The sequence below is a fragment of the Vulpes vulpes genome, chromosome 9 (genome assembly GCF_048418805.1).
Source record: "Vulpes vulpes isolate BD-2025 chromosome 9, VulVul3, whole genome shotgun sequence".
In the NCBI taxonomy this organism is placed as follows: Eukaryota; Metazoa; Chordata; class Mammalia; order Carnivora; family Canidae; genus Vulpes; species Vulpes vulpes.
Genome location: NC_132788.1, coordinates 87665045 through 87692489, shown reverse-complemented (window position 1 = coordinate 87692489; position 27445 = coordinate 87665045). Strand labels below are relative to the sequence as shown.

Below are 27445 nucleotides of genomic sequence, written 5' to 3'. Positions count from 1 at the left end.
CTGCACTGCTTACTCCTTGTATGCAAATATTAATTTGTTCAGCAATCTTACTGAACAGAAATGTAAATTTGGGAGACAAAAAAATAAGAAACAGATAAATGTCACTTGATCTCTAACCTCATGCCAACCTATCTAGAAATTCTTGGGACTTTCAAAATGCATCTATCAGGTCTGGGAGAGACAGTTTCCTTGTTTTTCTGTTTCCAAATCTACTTTGCAGTGGCTTTTCTGGATGTTGCCTGGTGTTACCTCCCTTGTGTATCCTTCTTGAGTGACTGCTATGCCAGGAGTTGCCAAAATATCTGGATGGGAAGAAAGCCTCTATTCCCATCAGTCATCCATGTGCTTTTTTCCACAGCATCTGGGGATGGGAACATCCAAGGTGGGCTGAAGCCCAAAGCACAGTGACCACAAAACAACAAATTTTGAATAGTGGGGAGGCTTAGCTATCAAATAACCTCAGGATGAATCCATAGCTCCAGAGATTATATGAGGCCTTGATGGAAATCCTGCAGTCTCAGATGCTGGGCCTTAATGGGATTCTAAATACTAAGATAAAATTCCTCATGGGGATAGGCCACTCACAGGGCTATGTTGATGACAAGATCTAAGGGCAGAGGGATGAGGCATCACTGACAAGACAGGTGACTTCCTGTTGTGGGGGGCATTTGTTAGCCCCAGCAAAGAAGCTCTGGGAAGGAACTATACAATATCGCATGGCAAACGGCCCAGTGTAAACTTCTAATTGGTCTCTATTTTTAAGTGTTATCTATAGCCAGCCAGTAAGCCACAGCTCATCACTGGATTTTCTTTTTTTCAAAACCACCTACAATTCTCTTTGAGTTAACAGCCAGCTTTTTTCTTGAAATTGGAGGACTAGGTTCCTAATGGGGATTGTACTATCACACCTGTCCTAGCTGAAAATGAGAGTGAAATCATGGAAGCGTCACCTTCAAATCAGCCCACTTGCCTCTGTGAGAATTCAGCTAGCTGTCTCTGCCAGAAAGTTCACACTGGCTTCCTTGGGGGAAGGGATGCAAAGAGATTGTCCTGGTTATAATAGAGTCTGGTATAGATAGCTACCAGGTTTATCCCTACACCCACTTCAGTCTCTGCCTTCTCTGACACTTTCTGGAAACATCAAGCTCCAGGACTCTGCTAACTTTGGCTGCAAAATTCCTGGAAGTGGGGCTATAGTATGTGATTTATGATGTGCCCTGTGTCTGAGTTCAACCAAAGCAGCTCCCCTTGGCATTTCCAACTACAGATTTGGCCAGAGTTGGCGAAGACAAATACATGTGTAAAGGAAAAAAATGGGTATGAATCTGAAAAACAGGGGCACTTAGCCTTGTCAGGCACTAGTAAGTTTACTCTCAGAGTCAAGTCCAAATCTTCTCTTTGGAGACCTTCCATCCATACCTTTCACCTCTCCTGCCTCTTGTAAAGCTTAGCTAGCCCATGGATGGATTTCTCTGTTCAGGTGATGAGGTCAGGACTGGCTGTAAACTCTTATAGGATCTGTATTTGTTACAGCTTGTGAGGCCCATTTGCAGAAAAGTTTGCTCCAAAGAAGAAGAAAACCCTATCTAGACTCAGACACCTTCTCTGTGTTCTGTTGAAGTATAAATGTTAGCTTATTTCTGACCTGGGCTAGAAATGATTCAGCAGGTATTAGTACCTGTGCAAGGTTAGAGAGAGTATGACAGCTTTTCTGTGTTTCTTCACGGAGTCTTACCACTGCCTCACAAGTGTTGGGAAGCCCTTTGTGCCCCCAACAAGTGTTGGGAAGCCCTTTGTGCAGATATAGAAAGGAAGGCTCATGAAGAAAGATCAGATAGCTCACCAAAGGACACCTGGCTATGGAGTCAGGGTCAAATTCCAGTCTATCTGACCACAAATACCCTTCTGACATATGAACTCTGAAGCCACAGAAAGAAGATCTGACACCTGAAGGCATTGGTTGGTTCAGCTTTTCTCAGCTCTGAAGTACTTTGTTTTTTGTTCATTTTTTAAATAAGATTTATTTATTTATTTATTTATTTATTTATTTATTTATTTATGAGACACACACACACACACACACACACACAGAGGCACAGACACAGGCAGAGGGAGAAGCAGGCTCCATGCAAGGAGCCCGACGTGGGACTCGATCCCGGGTCTCCAGGATCATGCCCTGGGCTGAAGGCGGCACCAAACCGCTGAGCCACCCGGGCTGCCCAGCTCTGAAGTACCCTAGACTTTGCACTGCCCTCTTTCAACCTCAATGTCCTGGTTGGAGTTGGATGGCACAATTTAGGTTGGGTCTCTCTGGCTATTGGAAGACAAGAGAACCTCACATGTAAGCAGTACCTGTCCCTTAAGTGGGCATATATCAGCAGCACCCCCAACGAATTTCAAGGTCCCTGAAGGAAAAGGCAGAGCTTTCACTCACTTCACACTGCCTCACAATGTCTCAGATGTGGGAATTTAACAAATTATTTCCAAATGAGTAAGTATATAGGATCAGTTCTTGCTTTTCTGAATGACTCAACTCCTCTGAGACACAAGGCTGCCTGGATTCCAGAGTTCCTTAGGGTTGCCAAGATTGTGTTTACTTGTTTCTCCCAAGAATGGCTCCTTCCCCTTTTGCACCAGCCACTTCCCTGGCTTATTCTTCTAACCCCAGTTGGTGAAAGCTGAATATCACTGGCTCAGGGGGAGCTTGACAGGAGATGTTCATATATTTAAAAGACACTGGGGTGTTTCTCAAGAAAGAGGTACAGACTGGAAGCCTGTGCAGTCTGAGTTGGATCTTCTCAGCAAGTTCAACTCACAGGGACACCTTAGGCAGGGCAACCATCTGAGTCCTTTGCTAAACCATTAAGAATATTACAAAGTATGGGGGTAGGGGGATGGAGTTCTCCTTCACGTCTAATGAAATATCTTCAGGCATTTTCTTGATTTTGGAGGGCCCTTCATTGTGAGGCAACTTGAAGAAAGTAGTTTTCTTTTTCCTTCCAGCAAAAGTAATTTTGACAAACCAGTCTTTGGTGCATGGCACCAGATCTCTCAGCTTAAAGATGCAAGATACCCAGCTGTAGATGGAAATGCTGGAAGGCTCTATGTTGGCCAACAATATTGTTTCAGAGCCCAAAGTCAACATCTGTTAAAAGCTGAACCACTGCCAGACAGTCATAAAAAAGGGGTGAGGGTGGAGACAGGCTTTATATTTGCTCCCTCATCCATCAGTCATTAACACTTGGCTTTGTTAAATACAGTGAAAACTGTGTTTTTAACATGACTCTGGTTCTGCCATTATCTGGCTAGTGGGCAAACAAATCCCCTAGCCTCTTGACTCATCACTTCCTCAGCTGCCTCAAAAAGAAAAATGGGGCCATATCCTGCCCCTGATGCTTCAGAGGGTACTAACTGAATTAACTTGGAGAATGTAAATTAAACCACTCTGTAGATGCTACAAACATATTCAAATACATCTAGGCTCACCATCCCTGTTGGTAGCATCTATAGTTTGCTACTACTGCGACAAATTATTTGACATTGGGCTCAGGTCAAAGGCAAAACAGTATGTATAAAAAGGACCTGATAGTGTATAAAACTAGCCTCAGATATTTTAGCATCTCTGGGCTGTTCACAGCTAGAGGTTATTCACATCATTCATATAGAGATGCTGAGACAATTTTAAAGTGCTATTATTGTGTATGTAACACAGTTTTCAGAATTTGTGTGTGTGCAGTGTACTTAAGCTTAAAAGATGTTTCTGATTCTCTTCTCTGTGCTGCTCCATTCTTGTCAGGGTACTACAAGTACCTGGTGTGTGTAAGTCAAACATGATCCTCATGACATCAGTTCAAGAAAAAAAAAAAAGAGGAACAGTAGTATTTAGCAACAGAAAACGGATCTCTCTGCTTTCAGCTGTTTTCAAGGTTGGCCACCCCCTTTTCCACGGGGGAGCTGATCTGCCTCTTAGACAAATGTGACTGGATTAAAGCAGCAAGTTGAAAAGGAATCAACCCTCTGGTGTTGCCAAGATGAGTTACATCTACAAGCTGGGGAGTGCAGGCTGTGTCTGAAAACCCCTGTTGACTCAAAAGATACTGCAACAAATCTTTTAATGAAACCCTAATACTGCAAACAAGGTTGAAAACTGAGAGGAATCAGTAAAAGGGGGGACAAACACTTGACCCAAAATAGAGTAAGACTGAAATCTTCAACAGGCTCAAGTCTTCTGTAAGGAAAAAATCCTTTTCTAATAAGAGGATCCTGCTGTATTAAGTGGCTCTGCCTTTTTCCCATGCATGAAGACCCTACCTGGCAGGGTTTATCAAACTGTGCCCTCATGTGCTTACATGTCAGGAATTAACATCACACCCAGATTAAAGAGCTTTGGTAACAACCTGCTCATCTGCAAAGCCAGCTCCCCAGAGGCTGTCCCCGCCCGCCCCCCCCTGCTCTTCTGTGGCTTGTGATGGTTGGGTAAGCTCACAACTGCTGGTAGAGGAAGGAGAGTTAAATAGTCCCCCAGCAACAGTTCAGATGTTTGTCCTCATTTCCTTCTTTACCTGTGGCCTCACAGAGAGCCCTGGCAGGGTCATTCCAGAGCTTCTGCTCTTAAAAACAAGCAAACAAGCAGCCACCTTTATTTCCCAATGGTGAGAAACCACGCATTCCTTGTGTTTCAGTAGCTTCGATGATTTTTAGTAGTCTTTGAGGGATAAAGAAAAAAGTGATATCTGAGCTATCTTTCTGTTTCATCTACTTTTAAAAATCCTGCTGGGTTTTAAACACAGCATCTTCTAACTCACTTGTGATAAAAGGCGTATCAGCAAAGAGGCAAGTAATCACAAGAAAAAAAGAATTTGTAACTGTGTGTGGTGGTGGATGTTAACTAAATGGATTCTGCTAATCATTTTGCATATATACATGTATCAAGTTATTATGTTATATGCCTAAAACTAACATAATGTTAAATGTGTTACACCTCAATTTTTAATGTCTAATTATCTTTTTCTCAAAAAAGGAAAGAGACAAATGACTTATAAAATTTATTTCAAAATGCACCCCAGAATCTTTTTGGCTCTGATTGTGAGAGGACCAGCAAACAGTGGGAACAGCTGAAACCTCTGAACATTTCTTCTCATCCAATCAACATCAGCCAACAGAAGCCTTCTTCATAGGTTTTTGAATTTGAAGCCTTTATCCCTGCCGAAAGCCAAAACCCAAGTCTTCATCTAAGAAGTGGGCCATGAAATTAGGTTTGTTGTGTAAAATCCTGGTCATTTCTTATTCTGGCCAGCTTCCAACATACTAGCTTGATATTAAACTGATATTAAAAACCAAAGACATGTAATTTTTCTTATTAGGTTACTGTCATAGGGGACTCAAATTTCTGCTTTTTTCTGTTGTGCTGTAACTATACTTTAGTAGCTCTGATACATGGTAGTTAATTTTTCTTTTATGTAGGAAACATGAAAACGTATTTACACACACACACGAATATATGTATATATAATGTACATTCAAACATGTACTCAGGGGAAGTTAAGGAGAGAACTTTCCAGTTAAACATGATCTTGAGAAATTCTTCCATATGTGGGAAAGTCCTCAGTTCGTCTGACATATAGCGATACATACATATATACACACAGGACACTATGTATACATTTATCCCACATTCATTTAACCTCAAAACATAAAATAAATTCTTTTTTTTCTTCCCTACGCAAAAGCTAGGAATAACAACTCTATATACAGAATCCATCTTCAGAGGGCAATGGAGCAAGTTAAGCCCCTTGTCTGTTTGTTAGAATTCAAAGGGCTGCACTTTGGCTAATCTGTTGGTGAAAGTATGAGGCAAGCAGGGAATCAATCATAAACTGCATCCACCATTTCACAGAGAGGAGCTGTGGGCAAGTGGGGAATCCAAGGGCCTTGAGTTGGCTTTCTGAGAAGTAATAGGGTCTGGGGAGGGGTTACTGTGACAGCTTCATTCTCCTGGGGGACAATGAGACTCTACCAACTCCTTGTTGACTAAACATAAAATGCAGGCCTCTGGGAGAGGGAGGAAGGGGAGGAAGAGAGCAGGGGGTTTTTACTACACAGATCTGGGGCTAAGAAACATCTGGGGTTTGGAGATGTTGTCACTGGCCTCCAGCCACTACCTCAACGAGGACCTAATTGTAGGAATGGCTAGAAATTCCCCTCCTATGGAAAGGCTCTGTAGGACACTGACTAATTCTATCAGACAGCAGGTACCTAAGGCCCAGGTGTGTGCAGCATGGACAGAGGTGGGAGAGCAAGAGGACAAAAAACCTATTTTTATTTTGAGCTAACTCTACCTTATGTTTTTTTTTTTTTTTTTTTTTTGACTGTAAGGGATGACTGGGGACCAGAAATCTCAAAACCAAGATAGCAAGGGTTGCAACCTCTGAGGCAGAGCATAGGTGGCACTCAACATTGGTGGGACCACTGAGACCATTTCATTACATATTAAAATACAATTTGTATATCTGTCCTGTATACATAGCTTGCAAAGAAGACCACATTTAGGTTCTTTAGTGACCAAATTATTTGATGGCTTATGGGAAAATGACATGTATCTCCAGTAAAATTCAACAGTAGTTTTCAGCAGAAAGTCAAAATGGACATTCAGTGTTCTGAAATATGTCCAGTCATACAAACTCAAGTCTTAGCTGAAAGCCAACATGTGCCAGGACCACACAGTAACCAAGAGCAACAAAGAAAGAACGAATGTTCACTATTTACATCTGTAGAAAAATTTTGGAAATTGCCAAGTGGAGTGAGCAATATTTAGGACTAAGGCAATCAATATCTATTCTGGGAATAGATTAGCAGAGTAAACACCCTAAAGTTAAGGATGCAAAATGGAAAAACCATCTTCTGCCACAGGAAGGTCACTACCTTAAAGTAGGCCCTGAGCCCTGGCAGATCTGATAGCAGCCCCTGGCCCAGGGAAGCATCCTCTACTTTGCTCTGGGAGCCTGGCTTGTCCCAGACTCTTGTTTGTGCAGAGACTCATAAGTGAATGAGGAAGGGATTGTGAGTCCTGGCAGTCCACTGCTAAGGGCCCTCTGTAACCCAGGGCAATTTCCCTCCCTCTCTGTACCACACTTTCCACTGCTTGAGGATCTCCCTCTGCTAATTCCATGGCAGTGGAAGAATCGCAGGAAGCTGCATTTTCACTGGCACAGGGACAGCAAGAATAAAGAGTAAAAGGCAACAGGTGAAATGGGAGGAAATGAAAGGATAAAGTCACATAACAGAAGAATGCAAATAAAGACAGTGGGAGCTGAAGAAAATGGAAAGAGAACTGAGGAGATGACATTTTTTTTTCAACTTTGGAAAATACATCAAAAGAGGATAAAATTTACTGTAATTCAATGGGAAAGGTGACAGCACATGTGTACTCTAGAAAAAGTTGATGTTATAGCTGTGCAACCATATTTAATACACGTTGTTGCATAAATGCATCCATACTGACATCCAAAGAGGTTTGCCGCCAATGTACAGTGCTCAGAGTCCCAGGACCTCACCGTGTGCCTGTTGATTTCCAGGTTTGTGACTGTGAATAATTAACAACATCTCTGAGCTCCAATTTCCTTACATGTACAGTGGAGATCCTTCCATCTGCCAGTCCTACTTCCCAAAGTTCCTTAGGGAACATCTCATTCAACAGACATTTAGACAGTGCCCACTGTGGGCCACCCAGTTGTGAATAAACTTTGCGATATGTAACAGAGTATGAATAGAACATAAAATTCAACCAAATTTTTCCATAATGCCTCCATGATCCTGGACTCTGTAGCTCTCCTTTAGAAGCAGGATTTTTATAAGTGTAAAATTTAAATTTTAAAGGGGATCTGAAAGTCTTCAAAGTAGTCAAAAGTCCTTGAGCTCAACTCCTGTGAGTGAGCATTTCCATTCAAAAATAAGAGAAAAGAGATGCAAGTTCTGGGCTTGGAAAGTGGTCATATATTCTGAGGTTTCCAGACAAAAAATGTTTAGGATTTTTCCAGTTAGGCCCCTACAAATTGGAATGCTTTAACAAATGGAAGCACATTTTGCAAAAAAAAAAAAAAAAAAAGCAGTGAGATCCAGGTCCTTAAAGAGCCAAAGCCCATCCTAAGTCCCAGACACAGGAATGTGAGTCCTGGATGCCAAAGGACATCCTGAACAAGGCCCAGCATTTTGAGTTGGCTGGTGTCTGGAGTTCACTTTGACGCTATGCTTTTCTTCATACCTAGAAGCTGTTAGGAGATTAATAAAATACGGGTTTTTCCTGAGATCAAAAAAAATCACATGCTAAAAAGAGCTAACGTAATTGATATGTCAAAGAAAGATGCTCCTGAGACATAATAACAGATAGTGTACTGGTGACAGGTACAGAGGACATTTGGAAGAAGTTGAGTTTTCACTTGACTTTTCTAAAATCAATCTTGGTTACTTCATTGAAAATAAAAATGAATGTGGTTCCAGCATGTTCCATTTATTTTATAGCCTTTGTCATTTCTCAAAGCTTACCAGCAGCTTGTGTCATGGGAAGTATTTATTGTCTCTGCTTGGAAATATTTGTGCCTACCTCTTGGTTTGAAAATTTTCAAATATGGCATTATTATTAGGATTTGTCTGAATGATCTACTTGGACATTTCAATGGCTATGGCCATTGCTTGGTCATAGGCCACCAAGTGCCACCTGCTTCTTTCTCAGGTAAGTGTCTAAGCTGCTGGACTGCCACATCCCACTGACTTCTCTTATGTGTTTTCAAAATTGCCTCTTCCCCTCATTACACTAATTTTCAATTTCTGAGGGGCCATGTATTTATGATTATTCTTGCTTTCTTGGGTCCTCACCCTTATAAAGGTTTCCTTAGTTCAGATCTACTGGGTTTTTGATAGGATAACTCATTCCCAGACATTATAGCCTTTAAAAAGGTATTCCAATAAATGAATGAAAGAGGCACTCTGATTTTTTGCTAAGCTGTATTTGCCTCAAAACTCCACCTTCTGATGAAAAAACACTGTTGGCAGCTATGTTTTAAACTGGGTAGTCTCTTTCTACACCTGATACTCTGAGAACAGTATTTCTCAGAGCACAGATGTTACTAGAAAAGAAAAGAAAAGAAAAGAAAAGAAAGAAAAGAAAAGACTCTATGAGCAAATTAGTTTGGGAAATGCTGGATTAAATAAAATTGGAGAGTTTTCTTTCTTATATGACTTTTTAGATCCTTTGATCTGCTAATTGCACCAAGACTCTCTAAGATTGACTTATAATATGCAGCACTTTAACAAAATTCTTTATTCACTGAATCTTTCTTTCAAGATTTTCCTCCTGGGACTAATGTTTCAAAAGTTACTTTGGGAAATGCTCGTCTAGACTTACAACCCTTGGATTCAGTTTCTCCTGAGGAGAAAGAAAAATCATAGTGAAGGAGAAAGGGGCAAGCAAGAAATGGAAAAAGAATCTAATTCTGCAAGTGCCTAGGATACTTAAATTGAATTTCCTAAGGAAAAATGAATTTCTCTGGAAAAGTAGCTAAGTGACTGGTTTTTTTATATTTCTTTATTTTCACATGTTCTGACCTTTTAATAAAGCTCAACAGACAATGGCAACATTTTGTAGTTCCTCCTCCAGAAGATATTGCTGGTTAACCCCCAGGCTACAGGAAAGTCAGGGCTGGAAAGAAATCAGGAATCCCTTAGAAGAGACATCTTCCCTTTAAGTCAGTTCAGTTAACATGGGTACATCGTGGACATTTAGTTTAAATCCCATCCAAATCAATTCATTGTTTCAGACTCTTATGTTGTCACCATAAGGCTGTCACTTTTTCTTGAGAAGTACCTCCACTCCATACATATTAGTATATATGCATGCACAATTATATAGAGAGTTTATAATCATCTGGGAAAGACTTCTCAGCCTTCTGATGACTATGGCATTCTGGAATTTAGTTTTAGAACAACCCATATATTGGTATATGAGCTGTTGGTGCTTTTAACGGAGGGTATGGTTGTCTAAGACCTGTGACTCCTATTCAAAAAGCTCACCAGCCCAGAGGATCTTGCCATTTCTATCACTGGAATCAATCTACTTTTGCAGGTCTTCTTAGTCAGTTCTCTTTTCTCTAATTGAAAGAGTGTATCAGTGAAGCCTTATAGCTTTGCTGACTCCAATTTAAAATGGCAAAGTTATCCTTCTGGTCAAGGGTATGCCACTTTCAAGGGTATGTGAGGATCATGCTAGTTATATATGCATAAGAGATAGCAGTTTCACATAGTAGAAATAGTCTATTTTTGTAAAGTTCAGTGGTAGTAAAAATGATAGGTCAAGTCCGTAGAATCAGGGCTGTGATTATGGAAGAGGCAAATAAGTTACTTTTATTTGGAGTTGCACCAATTTTTGGGCTCCTAAACTTCACTGCAGAGTGAGTTCCTAAGTCACAGGCCACAAGTTAAGTAGTAACTACCCTTTCAATGTCATGTTTTGATTGACACAATCCAGAAAAAAACTGAACAAGACATCAGATGACCTGAATTTTTGTTTTCAGACTACACAGCAAAATCCCTAAAGGTAGGGATTCTTGTCCATCATGTTCTTTCCCAAGGCCAGCATAGTAGCTGGCATGGAATATGTGCTTCAAGTATTAGTTGAATGAGCAAATAACCAGAAGCAGGACTCAGGTCAGTGTGCCACCACCCCTCCCAGGGCCTAAATTTCTCATTTGTAGAAGAAGATGAGGTTATCTACCTCTATGTCCATGGGTTGCTTAGAGTGGTCACTGAAATGAAGGATGTGAAGGTGGATGACCATCACTATCCTCCTAACAGTAGCAATGACAAAGGTATATCAGAGGTCCTGATGACACATCTTAGCCAGATACTTCTCAAGGGATAATAACTCTTCTGGAAAGAGCATTGCCCTTGAGCAATGATTTCCACCCTATGACAACCTCTGGTGGTGGTAGACAAACATAAGACAGTCAACCAAGCCAGCAAGACCTCTAATTTGTGTTTAAAGATCTCTGGAAAAGTAGCAGGAGATTAGCTTTTGTGAGAAATATCATTCACAAGGCAGATAATTTTGATCTGGTGTCTAGTTTCTAGCAGGACATATTAGCATATGTGTCTCTGTGATGAAACAAGCCTGTTTATCTCAGCAGGTCCTTGTGTGACTAACCATCCCTCGACGCCCAAACCCGCTGGCTCCAAATTCTTCTTTCTGCCTCTATAGTGCCCTCTGCTCCTATTTCTCTGGGGGAAAAAAGCCCAGGGTGGCCTTCTAGCACCAATAAAGTCTCACATTTACTCCTCCCAGGAGAAGTTCAAGGAACAAAGGTCAGTGTGCCAAAGGCTGGGATTAAGAACAAGAACAAAGACATTTAGTTAGCAGGATGCCAGGTATACCACGGTGGGTGAGTACAGGTGAGGTGGTGGTGATAGCAAGGGATGAGATATGAAAAAATAAAGTGAAATCAAAGCAAAACCACAGGCATACACGATAATGACATGAAATTTGTATCTCTCTCTACTTTGCTGACTGCTAAATTAAGAACTATTTTTGAGAACTAATAACATGAACTGGTGCCTTTCTGAACTTGACTTCAGAAATCTAGATGTCCTCTATGAACATCTGTAATGTTGGGGTCTCTGAGGGCAAATGCTTCATAGTATAAGGGTAGAGCCAAGCTGGGGGTTGGAGGCAGAGGGCCTCCTGGTTGGAGCTACTTTACTGCAAAGCTCCAGGAGCACTTCTTATGTTGCATACTATATAAATGGCTCCCCCTGGAGTTGTACTCCTAGTAAAACATCTTGGAGACTTGTAATCTTAACTTCTTTGGGATGTTAGTGACATGAGGTGCAAAGGAAATGGAGCCATCTGAAAAATGGTCTTAGGAGCATAATAAGCACCTCTTCCTCCAACAAACAGTTAAACCTCTCTTCACATAGGTAATTCCAGTAAGTCCTCCCCCCTCACATACCCAGAAATATATAACAAAGGCATTTACACTTATCTAGATGATTATATTCCATTACCTATGGCCCTTTCCCTCTTGAAATTTATTGTATAAGCTACACTAGGATCATACACACACAAGAAGCTCATGGTACAATAAAGGAGGAAATACTGCAATACTGACTATATCAACCTGCTAGTTTGCATTTAATTTCATAATTTCCATGAAGTTCATTTTTAGGAGTTTTAATCCCATACAGTCATTAGTTTTTACATTTGGTGGGCAAATGCAAATATTGAAGACCACAGGAGATTTTTGTTTTTGTCAACCCGTCTTTTCACTTGCTCCACTTAGTCAAGGGAGAAGATAGGGTCCAAATCAAATAAACCAGATCCCTTGACTTTACCAGGTAAAATGCAAGCAAAACTGATTTCTCTTCATGTTGTTTTACCCCACATTAATTTGCATCACTAAGGAATTTTCTAGGAAAGTGCTCATGAAACTCAAGGCTTCTCTGGTTGCCAAACTCATGGAAACAAAGTGCTTTCTCTTAAAACTCTGAGAGAGATATTCCAAAGTAACCCACCATTAGATACTGAGCCAGCAACAGACTTCATATCTATGAAAATAGAAAGGAGGGGAGGAAAGAAAATGCATAACATAAACAAGAACAGACAAAACCTTAAAGAGGAAGGAGAAAGGAAAACATTTAGACTCCTTGAGTGATGGAAATAAATACCAAAGCTATTAGTTTCAGTTCAAAGGACGTATCACTTTATGCTGTTTATTATTTCTTGAGGATTATTTATTTTATCTTAAAATATCCAAAGGGTAAAAGGGGTCCTGGAGGTAAGCGGCAATGAAACTGACCTGGTCGGGAGAAGGCCTGTGATTGGAATGTTGCGACCTCCCAGGAGATCGGTGGTGGTGGTGGTGGTGGTGGTGGTGGTAATGATGGTGGTCCTCATCGTAGTTGTCTGCCATCAGCTTCATTCTGTTCTGGGTCTGCACAGAACAAAAACCAGAGAAGAGTCTATCAGGAGCTGGAAACCCAGCCAAAAAGACTCAGGGCATAATTACAGTACATCTAGGGTTCCTTTGGTTCCTAATCCAGAAGTTTTCATTTTTAGTCAAATTGAAACTCAATAAAGAATGCACCATGCCATTTGGTAAAAGAAGTTTTGTCACATTCTTGAAATTACCCTGTTCTTGGATCTACATTAGATGTAAATGTACTTCCCCTTCATGTGATTTATAAGGGGGAAAATGGACATAAACCCAAAGGTGCTCTGTTTTACATTATCAAGAGAACACACAGATCCAGAATAAGCTTGCAATCACAAGCTACCAATAGTCACATCCTATACTCTAGAGCAAGCAAGAGAAGGAAGCCCTGGACAAAAAATGATGGAACAGGGCTGGGTGGAGACAGAAAACTACAGACAAGTAATGGTCTTGTGAGACAAAGCAGAGGAATCCACTCAAAAGCTGCCAAATGCAAAAATAGCAATGGAGAAGGTTTGTTGCTCTGATGGCTTCTAGGGAAAGGACTCTCTGTGGACAATTTAACTGATAGTGCTCTTTGGGGAAATTGAGCAAAAGGAGCAAAGTTGATGTAGAAGAGCTAACTACTGTAATTTATGTCCCATTATGTTTATCACATGAGGTAGCTAGGTGTCATGGTTTAAATTCCCAGGACACACAATTACCTTGTTTTATTATGTAAGGCAAGAAAGGGACTAGCAATGAATTGCCTAAATAGAGTCACAGAATCCAGAAAAGTGCCTATAGACAAGGGAAAAAGGCAGATAAAAATATCTATCCCAGAAAGCCAGGAAATGTAGAGACTACACATGTGTGTATGAAGAGAAGACTGTCTGGATTCAAGTCCTGCACTATCTCTTTGCTGGCTATGTGATCTTGAGAGTTAACTATTTGTAAACTTCAATTTTCTCAACTACAAAATAGAAGTAATAGTGCCCCCCTCCCTGGGGTTGCTGTGAGGAGCAAAGAATATGATAAGCTTCAAGTGTCAGTTCAGGACCTGGCCCATCATAGGCTTGCAGTAAAAATCAAATTCTATTATTTTATTTTATTTTGTTTTTGCTACATTTACAGTAATAACCTCTCCTTCTTATACATGTTGTTTCCTCTGCCTGTGGTACCTCCCGCAACCACCTACCCTTACCCCTACCTTCTGTTTCTGGCTAATTCAGCATTTTTTTTTCTCTAGGAGCTTTTTCCCAATCCCACCCCTGATGCCAGGGCACATGCACCTCCTGTTTATCATGCATAACCTCAGATCTATCTGTTCAACTGTTGGTTGAATTGAGCTTGTTTCTTCCACCTGACCCTCCCCAGAATCGAACGGGGCTTAGTAAATGTAAATATACTGTGCATGTTGCTTCAATGAGGGGACTGAATTTTGAGGGATGCTGCCATCCTAGTGGTGACTACACATTTGTTTTTAGCCAGGGAAGTTTACTGAGAGTTGAGGACATCTCATGAGTTGCCATAACAATCCCACTGGTGACCTGAGATGACAGTGAGCCAGAAGTACTTCAAGAGAGCTGGAAAGCAAAGGCTGGCAGACCCTCCAAATGGTTGGAATTCTATTTTGTAACATAAATAATACTCTGATAACAATTCTGGACCCAATATAGTATATTTTTGTAGTATGTTTCATGTGCAATCTAACTTATCCTCAAAACATTCCTGGGAGGAGTAATTACTATCCTCACTTGCAGCCAGAACATGAAAGCAGAGATTTCAGCCCTCAGAGTCTCCTTACCATAGAACATGGAAATTTCCTAGGTCTTCCGATTCTCAATCTCTAGCCTTTTCTCTTTGCCATGCTGCTAGCAGAAAAAGCAAACAGCTAATTAGGCAGAAACAGCTTTCCTATAGATGCTTTGGTTCTGCTCAGTTTTGGAAACACTTTATATCCCAATTCTATCTGCCAGAGGATGTCTTGTGATGTACTCCACTTTGAGAAATGTGTACAATATTTGAAAGTCCCCACAGTGGGTATAAAAAACATGTATGTATATGGATAAAAACAATAAAAATAGAGAGAAAAATCCATCTAACAATTAAATAATAAATCCCAGGCAACCTTTGGCAACCGATAGCATATTTATCCTTCTCTTATCCATTTATAGCATCAGAAGACCCAATGGACAAGTTACATCTTGTGAGAAAGAGCAGGTCAGTGGAGCTGTTGCCGACCAAGTACTGAGAGTCCTCTCATTCAGCCTGCCCTTGTACAAAAGATTCTGAATTCAGTGTTCACACCTAAAACTCCAGTATTGTCAAGAATCTGTACTTTTGAACTCATGAACTAATAAATCTGAAGTTGTTTCTTCTAATAGAACTCAGAGAGCCTGAAGGGAGCTGTAAGATCTGCTATGGTCAGGAAGGAAGGGGGCTCACTCAAGAATGAACAATGAAGCCTAAGTGAACAAATAATAACTCTGCTATTGTAAACATCATAATGTCCTTAGTCTTTGGGGAAGCTCCTGTGATTTTATGAGATTATTTTTTTACCAGCAACAAGCCTAAAGTTCCCTACCTTTGAACTGTATCCCATAAAAGAATGTACAAGCTAAACAAGATGCTATATGAAGTCCTAAATGTGTCTGCTGAAATGAGGTGTTGGAGAATAGGCATGTCATGGGATAAAGACTGTAAATGAATGATGTCATCTTTCCAATTTGGTGCTGAAATATAAATAAACCATGTTGTTCATGTGAATACCAGATCTGGGGGAAATGTACACACAGCAATTGTGAGCGGAAGAGGCTTCTTTTGATTAGTCTGGACTGGAAGAGAAGAGTGTGAAACAGAGATGAATAATGAGAGTTTGCCCTGATATTCTAGACCACTTTTATTTATCTTGCTTGTAACATATCCTTTAAACTGTGACCAATTTCTTACAGGCTGGTTGCTAGTTTTCCCTTCTATAAAAAAGTCTGACCGATCCTGCCCACTTAATTGTCAAATTGAAAATGGATCTCTCAATTTTTTAAATCTATATTTCCTATTCTCATTCCCACCCAATTATATTGGCTTCTAACATACCAAGAATGGTCTGGAAGGATAAGAAGCCATGAATAGCATTCTTAGAAGATCGACAGAAGAAAAACTGTAGAAATTTTAACAAGGATAGCATTTGTTCAACTAACTCCAGACACACTGATCAGGTGACGCCGTGTGCAATGGTTCATATCCCTGCAGTCAACAGATACGTGAGGTGGCCGCCACATAGCCTTAAACCATAGTTCTTCCAGGCAGTCATAATTGAAGTCCCAGGAAAACGAAAACAGAGTTAGAGAGAGGGAGAGCTTTCCACAGCACTACACTTGGGAACTCACGGACTCATTTAGCAGTGCACTGAAGCCCATTTTTATTTCCTTTTCAGTGTCTACCAAACTGCTGACCTGACATGTTTGCCTTTGGCTAACTATGTTATATTCATTTTACTATATTATGTCATGACTGCTGAGACAGCTCTAATCAGATTTCATTTTCCACTTCCTCTTTCTTCCAGGCGCAACCTTATTTCTCTAGGGCAAAAGACTCCTCTAACAGCTCTCCCACTGCACTCTTGCCTCCCACTGAATATAATCTATAGCTGGAGTGACATTAGACCCATTAGTCCCTGACTTCAAGATCCTCAGAGACTCCCCACTGCCCTCAGGAAAAGAGCCCTAGCTCCTCCACAGCTTACAAAGCTCTTCTGAGGCAACTGCTTGCTGTTCACCCCTGAATCTCACCTCTTATGCTCCATGTCCCAGCCCTGGGATGTGCTATTCTCTGTTCCTGTCATGCTCTTCATCCTCTATCTCTTTGCCGAAGTTATACCCATTTTAGCTTCAATACCATTACCTCCAGAAACGCCTTCCCTAAGCCTGCCTCAGAAGGGATTAAGAGCTCTTCCACTGCCTTCCCCAGGGTCCTGTATTCCTGTATCCACCTCCAAGCCCCCTTCCATCACAACACTTATCCCAATGAATGGCAAATAATCTCGGGCTTTCTTGGCTTTCTCTACCACTAGGTTGAAATTCTCTTAAGGGAAGCACTATGTCTGAAACACCCTTACACTCAGCACCTGCACACAGTCTGGTGCATTAAGTAGTAAGTAAATGTGTGTAAAATAAATGTATGGATGTATGAAGGAATGGATAGAATGGGTATAGACTAGTTTGGAACAGATGAAAGAGAAAAGCCTACAATCAGCCTCTATGATGAGCCAGTTGAATATATAACTCTTCACATGATAGTTTAGCTCTTCCTATTATATATTTGTTTTTGGTTGCTATTCTTGAGAGTGGGAGAGCAAACATATACTTTTGGAGCTATTGGAAAAGTTGAATTGGTTTTCTCCAAGATATATTCCATTCTTTAGTAAAATGGACCTGGTGAAATACTCCATGTCCCTGGTTATTTACCTCATTTAGAATAAAAGGTTTGGTGGTGTTATGGGATTCATTTCCTTACTATCCCCTAGCCTTTAGAAGAGCAGGGGCCTTTGGAATACTTTTGTTAGCACCAAAAGTCAACCATGGAAAACTGAAACTTTATCCATTAACTAAAATCCCTGATGAACACCATCTGTGAAAAGGTGCCATATACTCCATCTCTTTGACATTTCTGAAGAGTTTATCCAAGGAGCTCTTGAAACAAAATGAAAATCCTTGATTGACTAGTAATAGACTCAATAGCTTAATGGCAATATGTAGCTATAAAAGTGTAATATTAAAACTGCCTTTAAAAATATTTTAGCAAGGTGGCAATAATGAACTATGCTTTGATCAGTCATCTGGATCAAGTTAACAATAAAACCTTCATGAATATGGTTTAAATAAGAAAAAAATATAATAAGATTTGTTGCTATGGGATATGGAGATAATACCATACAATAGCAATTACACTTTCTTCTATCAGGTTTTCTTTTCTCCCTCTTTCCTGCCAGAGAAATCTGAAATAGTCCAGAACTCTTCTACTGGTCTTGTTTCTGCCAAATCAGAGCAAGGTCAACAGTTCTTGTCTCAGAGCAAAAGATGGAGAAACCAGACAACAACTGGACAGTCAGGAGGAGAGGGATTTCCTGTATAACCACTAGGTCCACGTGGCAATGAATCATAATTGAATGGGGTCTGGGTTCCAATACTTGGGTCACTCTTGGAGGACAAAATGAAGTAGGAGGATGAAGAAGCTATTATGGGAGTTTGATGCATTGGGGAACTTTATAGGATTAAGTAAGAATCAGTGATGGAAAGGCTTCCACTCAGGACATTGCACAGAAATTCATTCAATACTTACCAAACTTATGTAACCCTAAGGACAAGAACAATGATGTGCCAGGCTAAGGATTTGGCTGGTATGCTTTTGTTGACTCCTTACTTTTCAGACAGCTATTTTAATGAGCCTTCTTTTACAGATGAGGAAACCAAGCCCATGATTGCTCAGCTGCTGAGTGGGAAAACAGGACTGAAACTCAGGTTTCTGACTCCAGAGTTCTACAGTAGTTATGTGAAGGGTAAGGTCCCAGGCCACAGGCGGGGGACAAAGCAAAGATAAGACATGAGGAATTAAAGGACTCACTAGACACGGTATGAAAAAGAAAATAGGGCAGCCCGGGTGGCTCAGCGGTTTAGCACCTACCTTCAGCCCAGGACATGATCCTGGAGACCCAAGATCAAGTCCTGCATCGGGCTCCCTGCATGGAGCCTGCTTCTCCCTCTCTGTGTGTGTGTGTGTGTGTGTGTGTGTGTGTGTGTCATGAATAAATAAATAAAATCTTAAAAAAAAAAAGAAAAGAAAAGTGAAGGGATTGGTTTATGTAAATGCCCAGAGGCAGGAAAAATCCCCTCCAGCTAAGGGTGAGGGCATCAAATAAGGCTCCAAGGGTCCTTTGAGCTAGGAATGAAAGTTGGCATGGATATAGGTATAAAGAAGAGTAGGCGTGGGAGATTTTATAGTAAACTCACCTTGAGAAGAAAAATAGATCAAGAAGAGGACTGGAATCCAAGATGTGAGGGGTGTGTGTGTGTGTGCGTGTGTGTGTGTGCGTGTGTGTATGCATGTTATGTGTTGCTTTCTTCATTCCTGTACTGGATGTAGGAAGAGCATGAAACATATTTGAGATAATAAATACTTCATTATCTTATTTTTCAAAAGAGTTTATAAACTTGGGACATTTTGGAAGGAATTTAAGACAGAGCCATAGTCATATGCTCACACATGTCAAACTATGACATCTCTCGGAAAATGGGCCTGGCTCTGGATATCTACGTATTTACAACTGTCTACACAATCTACTGCTACAACATCAGGCCTGCCTTGAAAACTGGTCTGATATCCTCCAACTCATTAGGCTGATCAGTCCTTTCTGCCAACCATCTGCCTCCCAACTTTATTGAATGTCCTCCCTCAGTTTTTATTTATAAACAGAAAAGTAGTTGGTCACTATGTAGAGTTTAGAAGTTATTTTTGTTATCTACTCATTAAATATCCTTATTTTATTTTATTTTATTTTATTTATTTTATTTTATTTTAAATTATTATAGAACATGTCAGTGCCCCTCCCATATCTTCTTGCTCTACCCTAAAAGTCACTTGCCGTGACAATCCTGGATGTGATGCTGTCTTCCCATCTCAAATCCATGTACCTCTCTGCCTGAGGTCTTCCTCTGGCCTCACGTGCAGGTTTGGCTAGGGAATAGGGCAGACCAGAATGTAGGGAGCTCACATCCTCAGAATAATGTTCACTCTATGAGGGAGGAGGGAGGTAAAGTAAGTAAATAACTAGTGTCTCTGTCCTTTGGTGGGATCACCCTATGCTGTGTTTCAGAATCTCTCAGTAAATTCCTCACCGAGTGCAGTCCTGGTTGATTATAGAAGGAAAGCACACATTAATGCACCTTTATTGACATTTTCAATTCCTGCCTCACTTCTCAATTTTCTCACCATGCTTCTTGGGATCACCTCCCAAATAAACTACTCGCACCAAATCTTTGTCTCTGGGTCTTTTTTTGTGAGAATACCAGCAAATGAGTAATAAGCCTATGTTTGTCTAACTTTTGCACAGGACTAACATTCTGGTGACTACCAGGCCTTCCCAAGGACAGCTCTTGAGATTTCTCATCACCTGGGGAGGCAGATATCTCGTCTTTCTTAGGGTAGTAACATAGCCTGGCACTAATTCTGTTTCTGTCAAATATTCAGTCTGAGACTCAGGCTGAATTACTTTTCCATGAGCCTCAATTCCTATATCTATAAAATGGGCAAGAGAGGGAAGGATGTCTTTAGCATGAACGAAACTCCACATGGATTGATGCTGGACTACTGTTTTTATTCTCTGTTGTACATTTTGCAGCTTTTCTTTCTTTTTTCCTCCTAAAATCAAGGGAGAGAAATTATTTTGGTAAACCATTTATTGCTGCCACCTTAGGAACTTGAGGAATTCCTGGATGGGTTGTAGATAATCATTGTAGGGAAGGCATGCTCTCCTCTGTTCTACTATCAGTCAATGCAGCCCATGGCAGGGGTAATTATCTCCAAAAAAAGTTCTATGTGCTCTGCTGATAATGGGGAGGTTAGGATCCTTCACAGTGGCAGAAACAAGGCCAGTGCTGTGAGATGGAGCCACCTATAAATATCAGTGACAACAACCAATGCTTACGTTGGCCTGCTATGTGCCAAGCACAGCCCTTTGCTCGTCATCTAATTTAGTCAGTTACATCCACAATGATGTAGGTTGGAGGTGGGGGGCATATTCAAAATAGCTGGGGACAGCCCTGGTGGCTCAGTGGTTTAGTGCTGCCTTCGGCCCAGGGCCTAATCCTGGAGACCTGGGATCAAGTCCCACATCAGGCTCCCTGCATGGAGCCTGCTTCTCCCTCTGCCTGTGTCTCTGCCTCTCTCTCTCTCTCTCTCTCTCCCTCTGTCTCTCATGAATATGTAAAAATAAAATTTATAAAAAAAATAGCTGCTATGACAGAGGCACAAACTCCTAAGAACCGAGAGTGACTCAAGTGCAAATGACGTGGATATCAGTTCTGGTAGAGGCTATTACTATCCCCACTTTAGAGATGAAGAAACTGAGGTTTATTTTAATCTTTTTAAGATTTATTTATTTATTTTTAGAGAGAGAGTGAGCATGTTGGGGGGCGGGGAGAAGAGGGAGAGAGAGAATCTCAAGTAGACTCCCTGCTAAGCACACAGTCCATCCTGGGGCTCAATCTCATGACCCTGAGATCATGACCTGAGCCAAAATCCAGAGTTAGATGCTTAGCAAACTAAGCTACCCAGGTGCCCAGAAATTGAGGTTTAGAAAGACTAAGAAGTTTACCCAAGATCACATAACTGGTAGATTTGGGATTATAATTCCAGAACCTTCTATGTAACCACTGCACCCTACTGCTCAGATCCATAAAGACTGGCTCCTACATTAAAAAAAAAAAAAAAAAAAAAAAAAAGATTGATCTGGGAATGGGCTCTGACTCTCTGGACATTGATCTCAGAGCTGAGAAGAGAAGCAGTTCATATAATTGATTTTAAAGTTCTCTGAAAAGAGCAGAACTCAGACATATTATAAAATCTTGATCGAGTTTCAAAGGAGTCCATGTTGCTGACTAACCCTAATATAAATTCAAACATCATTATCCACAATCCATACTAACTTTTAATGCTTCAAGCAAGATGGTTTTGAAGCTAGGCTAACATATTAGCAACTGCAGACAACCAAGGAATTTCTAACATCCTGAGCACCGCTGGAAGTGGTAGAGTTTGGGGGGAAGGGGAAGGCCGTAGAAGTTTCCACCACAAAGTTACTTAGTTAAGCACAGGTCTGTTTAATTAAGTAGTGGGCAGCACATGCTATACTTAGCTTTTAAACACTTGTAAAGACCTCTTCATTCATTTATCTTACTTGTCACTGACAAGCTCTTCAAGGACTGTAACAGTATGCAGAGCATGAAGAGCCTGGGTAAACAACGCATATTTTATGTGGAGTCTAAACTGTTTCAACTCAGAGAGTCAATAGAGGGTCTCTGAAACAAAAAAAACAAAAACAAAAACAAAAAACTGTCCCTGTCCCGCTAACTAAGGATGCATTTTGCGCATGGTCTATTGTGAGTTTCCTTAGAAATTGAGCTTCAAAATCAAATCCCAATTTTTTAACTAAAAAGAAAATGGAGGGACGGAAAGGAAAGAAAGAGGGGAGGGAGGGAGGGAGGAAGCAAGGAAGGAAGGAAGGAAGGAAGGAGAAAGAGAGAAGACAGAAAAAAGGAAAAGAAAAAAGAAGAATGGCACAGAGGAGGTTATTTCTAGCCACTGCGATTCAGACTTAAAACTGTGCTGACAAGGGAGGTCAAGGTCTTCATTCAATTCATACAGTCAACAAATACTTATTATCATTGGCCTAGGCAGAACTGGCATCACATCTTCTCCTCAACTAATGAATTAGAAAGAAGATAAAGAAAGAATGAAAGAAAGAAAGAAAGAAAGAAAGAAAGAAAGAAAGAAAGAAAGAAAAAAGAGAAAAGAGAAAAAAGAAAAGAGAAAAAAGAAAAAAGAAAAGCCAGTCACACCAGGGTCTGGTGTAACCAAGTTGACTGACAGATTAGAAACTGCCGGTGAGTGACTATTCTAAGGAGAACTCGAAGGGCGTGAGTAACCCAGCAGCACCCCAGCAAGGGACTGGAGAGTCTTCCATGGTGAGGGCTAAGAAGACAAGTGTCCATATACATGGAGGTGTGCAAGAAAATTCACAGGGAGTAAACAGAGTCTTTAAGTTATGGATTGACTTTAAAATGTATTTAGATAGGGATCCTTGGGTGGCTCTCAGTGGTTTAGCGCCTGTCTTCAGCCCAGGGCATGATCCTGGAGTCCCGGGATTGAGTCCCATGTCGGGCTCCCTGCACGGAGCCTGCTTTTCTCTCTGTTTGTGTCTCTGCCTGTGTGTCTCTCATGAATAAATAAATAAAAATCTAAAAAAAAAAGTATTTAAATAAATTCTCACAAGCATAACAAAAACAATTCATACAAATTATATCATAAGTTGTGGAAAACATTGTGAAGGTGGTTCTTAAAATGACTGAAGCTTGAGACATCTCATCAGAAGGAAAGAGCAAAGCAGCTGAGAATGGACTGGGTTGCAGACAGCAGAGTCTCTGAAAATGGAGTAGACCACAAAGAATGAATGTGTCCCCAGGAACTGTCAGAGGACAGAAGGACATTCTCCACCAGGGGCTTGTGACCTCAATCCAGAAATGGGAGCAAATGAAATCTGGGCCTGCTCCCAGTTCTGATGCTGAGCAGAGGGGGCATAAACCCAAGACCTCCTCTGCACCTCACTCCCTTCAAAACAAAACAAATGACAACAAGAGAGGGAGAAAGGGAGGGTGTGAGCAACACAGAACATGTGGTGGGGCTGCTGGCTGCGCTGCACACAGGGAGAGACCCAGGGAGGGGCGGTGAGACAAGAGCAGAGGTTTGGCAGGGTGCAGGGGCCTGGCAGCCGGAGAGCAGGAGGAAGACAGGGAGAGACAGCATAGGCCCTGGAGAGAACAAACCCCTCTCCCCAGCTGCTCTCACATTTGGGTAAAACAACAGGAGAATATGTAAACACACTCATTAGTAGTTTTCCAATCAGTTGGAAAACAAATGAGAAGAGAGAAATGGCAGTGGAGTGTCCCAAATACCAAATCTATGAAACATTCCCTCTGGCGTTTATCTTCTTACTGGGTTGCTCGCTGTTTGGATTTCAGTGCCCTTACTAGCTTTATATGGGATACGCTGAACTTACTCTAGCTAGGACCAATTTACTTCTACGTGGAACAAAGAGTCTGAGTCACTTGTTCCACTCTGGGCAGGTCTCTGTGGGCCCCACCCAGGGACACACAGACACCACAGGCACATCATTCACAGGTCCTTTTATACACTCCTGGAGCTGATATTACCTCAGCACGCAAAAATGAAATCCATAACCACCACCTCCTCTCCTGTGAAAACCTACCCTAGAAGAAGAGGCAGTGGAACTCCTGGGTTTGTGAATCTGACAGAAATCCAATTTCCAGAAAGGATGGAATTACGTTCTGATTTCATCTGGAGATGTCCAATGTGCTGAATCATGTTCTTCACCCCCGCCCCCCACCTCCCAACACTTTAGATTAAATTCATCAAATGGATACTTTTTGAAAATCATTTTTTCTTAGTCACCTGTTTAGTAGAATCCAAAAAGCCTGATTTTTCTATTGTCCTGAGTTGAAACAGCATAAGTAGAAAATATCCAAATGTACTTGGACTTGAATCTAAACAGAAGCAGATATTAAAGTATACAACTAATGTTTCTCCACAGCACTATAAGAAGGTGGCTAACTGGAAAGTTAAAGTGATCTCCTCTAAGACTCTTTTTTTTTTTTTTAAAGATTTTATTTATTTATTCATGATAGTCACGGAGAGAGAGAGAGGCAGAGACACAGGCAGAGGGAGAAGCAGGCTCCATGCAGGGAGCCCGACATGGGATTTGATCCCGGGTCTCCAGGATCGTGCCCTGGGCCAAAGGCAGGCGCCAAACCGCTGCGCCACCCAGGGATCCCTCCTCTAAGACTCTTGAGAATTTCAGGAGCTATCTTAAATCTCTCCCCTACAAATGACGATTTACTAACATAATCCAGATTCATGCAGCGTTAGTGCTAGGCCACACCTTAAATCAATGAATCCAAGTTTACTATCTTACTGATGGAGAGACTGAGGCTCCAAAAGGTTGAAGTTAATCACAAACCCAGGAGAAAGCCCTAGAATACTTGACTGCTGGCCCCAGGCCCTTCCTCTGCCCCTGGCTGCCTTCCCATTTGATTTGCATGTGTAGACAAGTCCACCATGCACATGACCAGTAACACCACAGGACCACCTTATGTCTTTCGTTTTGCATTCCAAAGTACTATGGTATTAATTTCCATTCTTGCAGTCTGAACAGCATCAAACACCTAATCATTCTGGTCTCAGTGTCTACAGATAGGTTAAGGAATTTTCCATTTTCTTTGAGATATGAGTCTTAGTTCTCTAGCAGAACTACTGATTTAGCTTTATATTTTCTTCTTTTTTTACACATCTATTAGCTTATAGAAAGCATATATACTAGCTATGAAAAATTAAATAGTACAAAAGATGTTATGAAAAGAAAAGTAATATTCCCTCCCTGCCTACCCCAATATCCATTCCCACTCTTAAGGGTTTTTTTTGCCAGTTTTATCATACAATTTTTATGGATAATGCAAGCACAGACATTTGCACATACCCTTTAAAAATAAAATGCCCAGTATCTCTTGGCTACCCTTCCATATCAAGATCATGTAGAGTGACCCCATTTCCAATGGTTACACATTATTCCATTCAATGCATATACTTTTATTTACCAATCTTCTATCGATGTACTAAAATAGTGGGCAGAACTCTATTTATTTTGTTCAGAGCTGTATCCCAAGTACCTAAAACATTGCCGGGCACACAGTAAATGTTTGTTGAATGATTAAATGAATAAATAAGTGAACAAATGAATGAGTGAATGAATGAGGAACATTTGTGTAATCTCCAGTTTTTCATTATTTCAACAAGGCTTTAAAGAATACTTTTCCAGGGGTGCCTGGGTGGCATAGTTGGTTGAGTGTCCAATTCCTGGTTTTGGCTCAGGTCGTGATCTCAGGGTGATGAGATTGAGCCCTGCATCAGGCTCCTTGCTGAGCATGGAGTCTGCTTGACATTCTCTCTCCCTCTTCCTCTCAAATAAATAAATAAATTTTAAACGAAAACAAAAATCACTTTTCTAAAGGGACAGTTTTACCTGTCTTCATGTGCTTGCTCTCAACAAGGATGGATGCTGAAACAGCTTATAAAAGCTGTTTCTATAATGTTCTAGGAAAAGAGGTTCAGGAGAGATCTCTAGAAGAGAGTATACACATTCCAAACTTTGAAAGCTATCATCAAATTTCCCTTCAGAAATATCAGTCAACTTCTAGTCTGTGCCTCTTTCCCCAGACTGTGCCAACACAGTCTTTTCAAACTCTAATCTTCAAAATCATAAAAACCTGTGTCACATTCATATTTCCGTAATTATAATTTGAGGCTGAGTATCTTTTCCCTACATGTATTGGCTGTTTCTGTTTTACTATCTGTGAGTCTCCTTGTCCTTTTGTCAACTTTGGGGGGAGGGCTGGGGGAATGTATTTTATTGGTTGTGAGAATAATCACATATATAAAAAATGATGAGAGCTCCTTTCAGAAAGACAAGAATCTAAGTAAAAGTGGGAAGAAAGCAAGTATGAGCAGGCCATATAAAGAAAGGGAAATGTACACACTCAGGTTGGATTTGAAGATGCTGGGGAACCTCTGATTATTGGAAAACATCAGCATCTGGAATGTTCCCGTGAGCAAGAGAGAAAGGGGGAAGTATTAGCCAGTTAGTGTGCTGGGATGCAAACAGAGCTGCCTCCCTTCCCTCTGTGCCACAGCCCTAGCAGGCAGGCGGTGGTTATAGAGGGAACACTAGCAGGAGTCTTAGTGTGAGCAGTTAATATGGTGCTTCACTCTTCTGCAAAAGGCTTGTGGGCTTCTTCAAAGTCTGGGCCATCCACGGGAGAGCACAGGGCATGTAAATGACACTCATCATGCATGTGTTGGTGGGAAGAATCTAATACAACTTTCCTTTCCAAACAGAAATTCCCTGTGTAGCAGTCCTGGTAGATGCATTACCTAGCCATAGGAAACATAGTACCTTATGAGAGAGTATATATTAAATGGCTTAAAGGGGATGTCCTCCCTCCCCCATGCCTGACATATTTTGAGCTTTTTGGCTGCAGTTTTAGTCCACTTGTCTCAATTCTGCTTTTTGGGAGGGGGGCTCAGGTCTTTAGACCTATCTGTACAGTTATGCCTTCTATCTCTCGTTTACCTACCTACCTTTGTCGTCTCTACTGGCCATTCTCTACTTCTCCTTGTCTCCTTTCTGTACCCCATCACACAAGGGCTCCTCTTAGAGAATAAGTCCCTGAACAGAGTAAGATAATCCAAGTCTTCACATATGTTCTTAACCTGTGCTAAACATTATTTTAAAATAATTAACATACTCCCATGTTGCATTGATCTCTTAACATCTGCTGTGCAATGATGACTCATATTCAAGTTTGCAATTGATTAAACTCATATCCTGGTGGCCAGTTTCCTTGCCATTTACACACACACACACACACACACACACACACACACAGAAACACACACACAAGATATGAGGCATGTGTATGCCAGAATTTTAATTCTAAGTATAAAGTTAATTCTTTTCCTTACTGAAAATTTGCTTTGGCTTATACTAAATTTGGGTCTGTCATTCCATCCTGCTGACTTTCTCAATTCTGTCTTCCATTTTTTTAGGTAAATTTCCCAGCTTTGAGCCATCACATTTTCAAAAAGTG

The 27445-nt window shown here is 41.0% G+C and overlaps 1 protein-coding gene across 36 annotated transcripts in view; it reads right to left on the bottom strand.

Moving 5' to 3' along the window:
* Positions 1 to 27445, bottom strand: part of ERC2 (ELKS/RAB6-interacting/CAST family member 2) — a 906155-nt gene that overhangs the window by 166512 nt on the left and 712198 nt on the right. For all 36 annotated transcript variants that reach the window (XR_011994371.1, XR_011994367.1, XR_011994370.1 and 33 more), the window contains one exon: positions 12843 to 12977. Coding sequence is in view for 21 of the 36 variants with exons in the window: in XM_072720744.1 (XP_072576845.1) it covers positions 12843 to 12977 (135 nt within the window). In the remaining 15 variants the exon portion in view is untranslated. The remainder of the gene's footprint in view (positions 1 to 12842; positions 12978 to 27445) is intronic.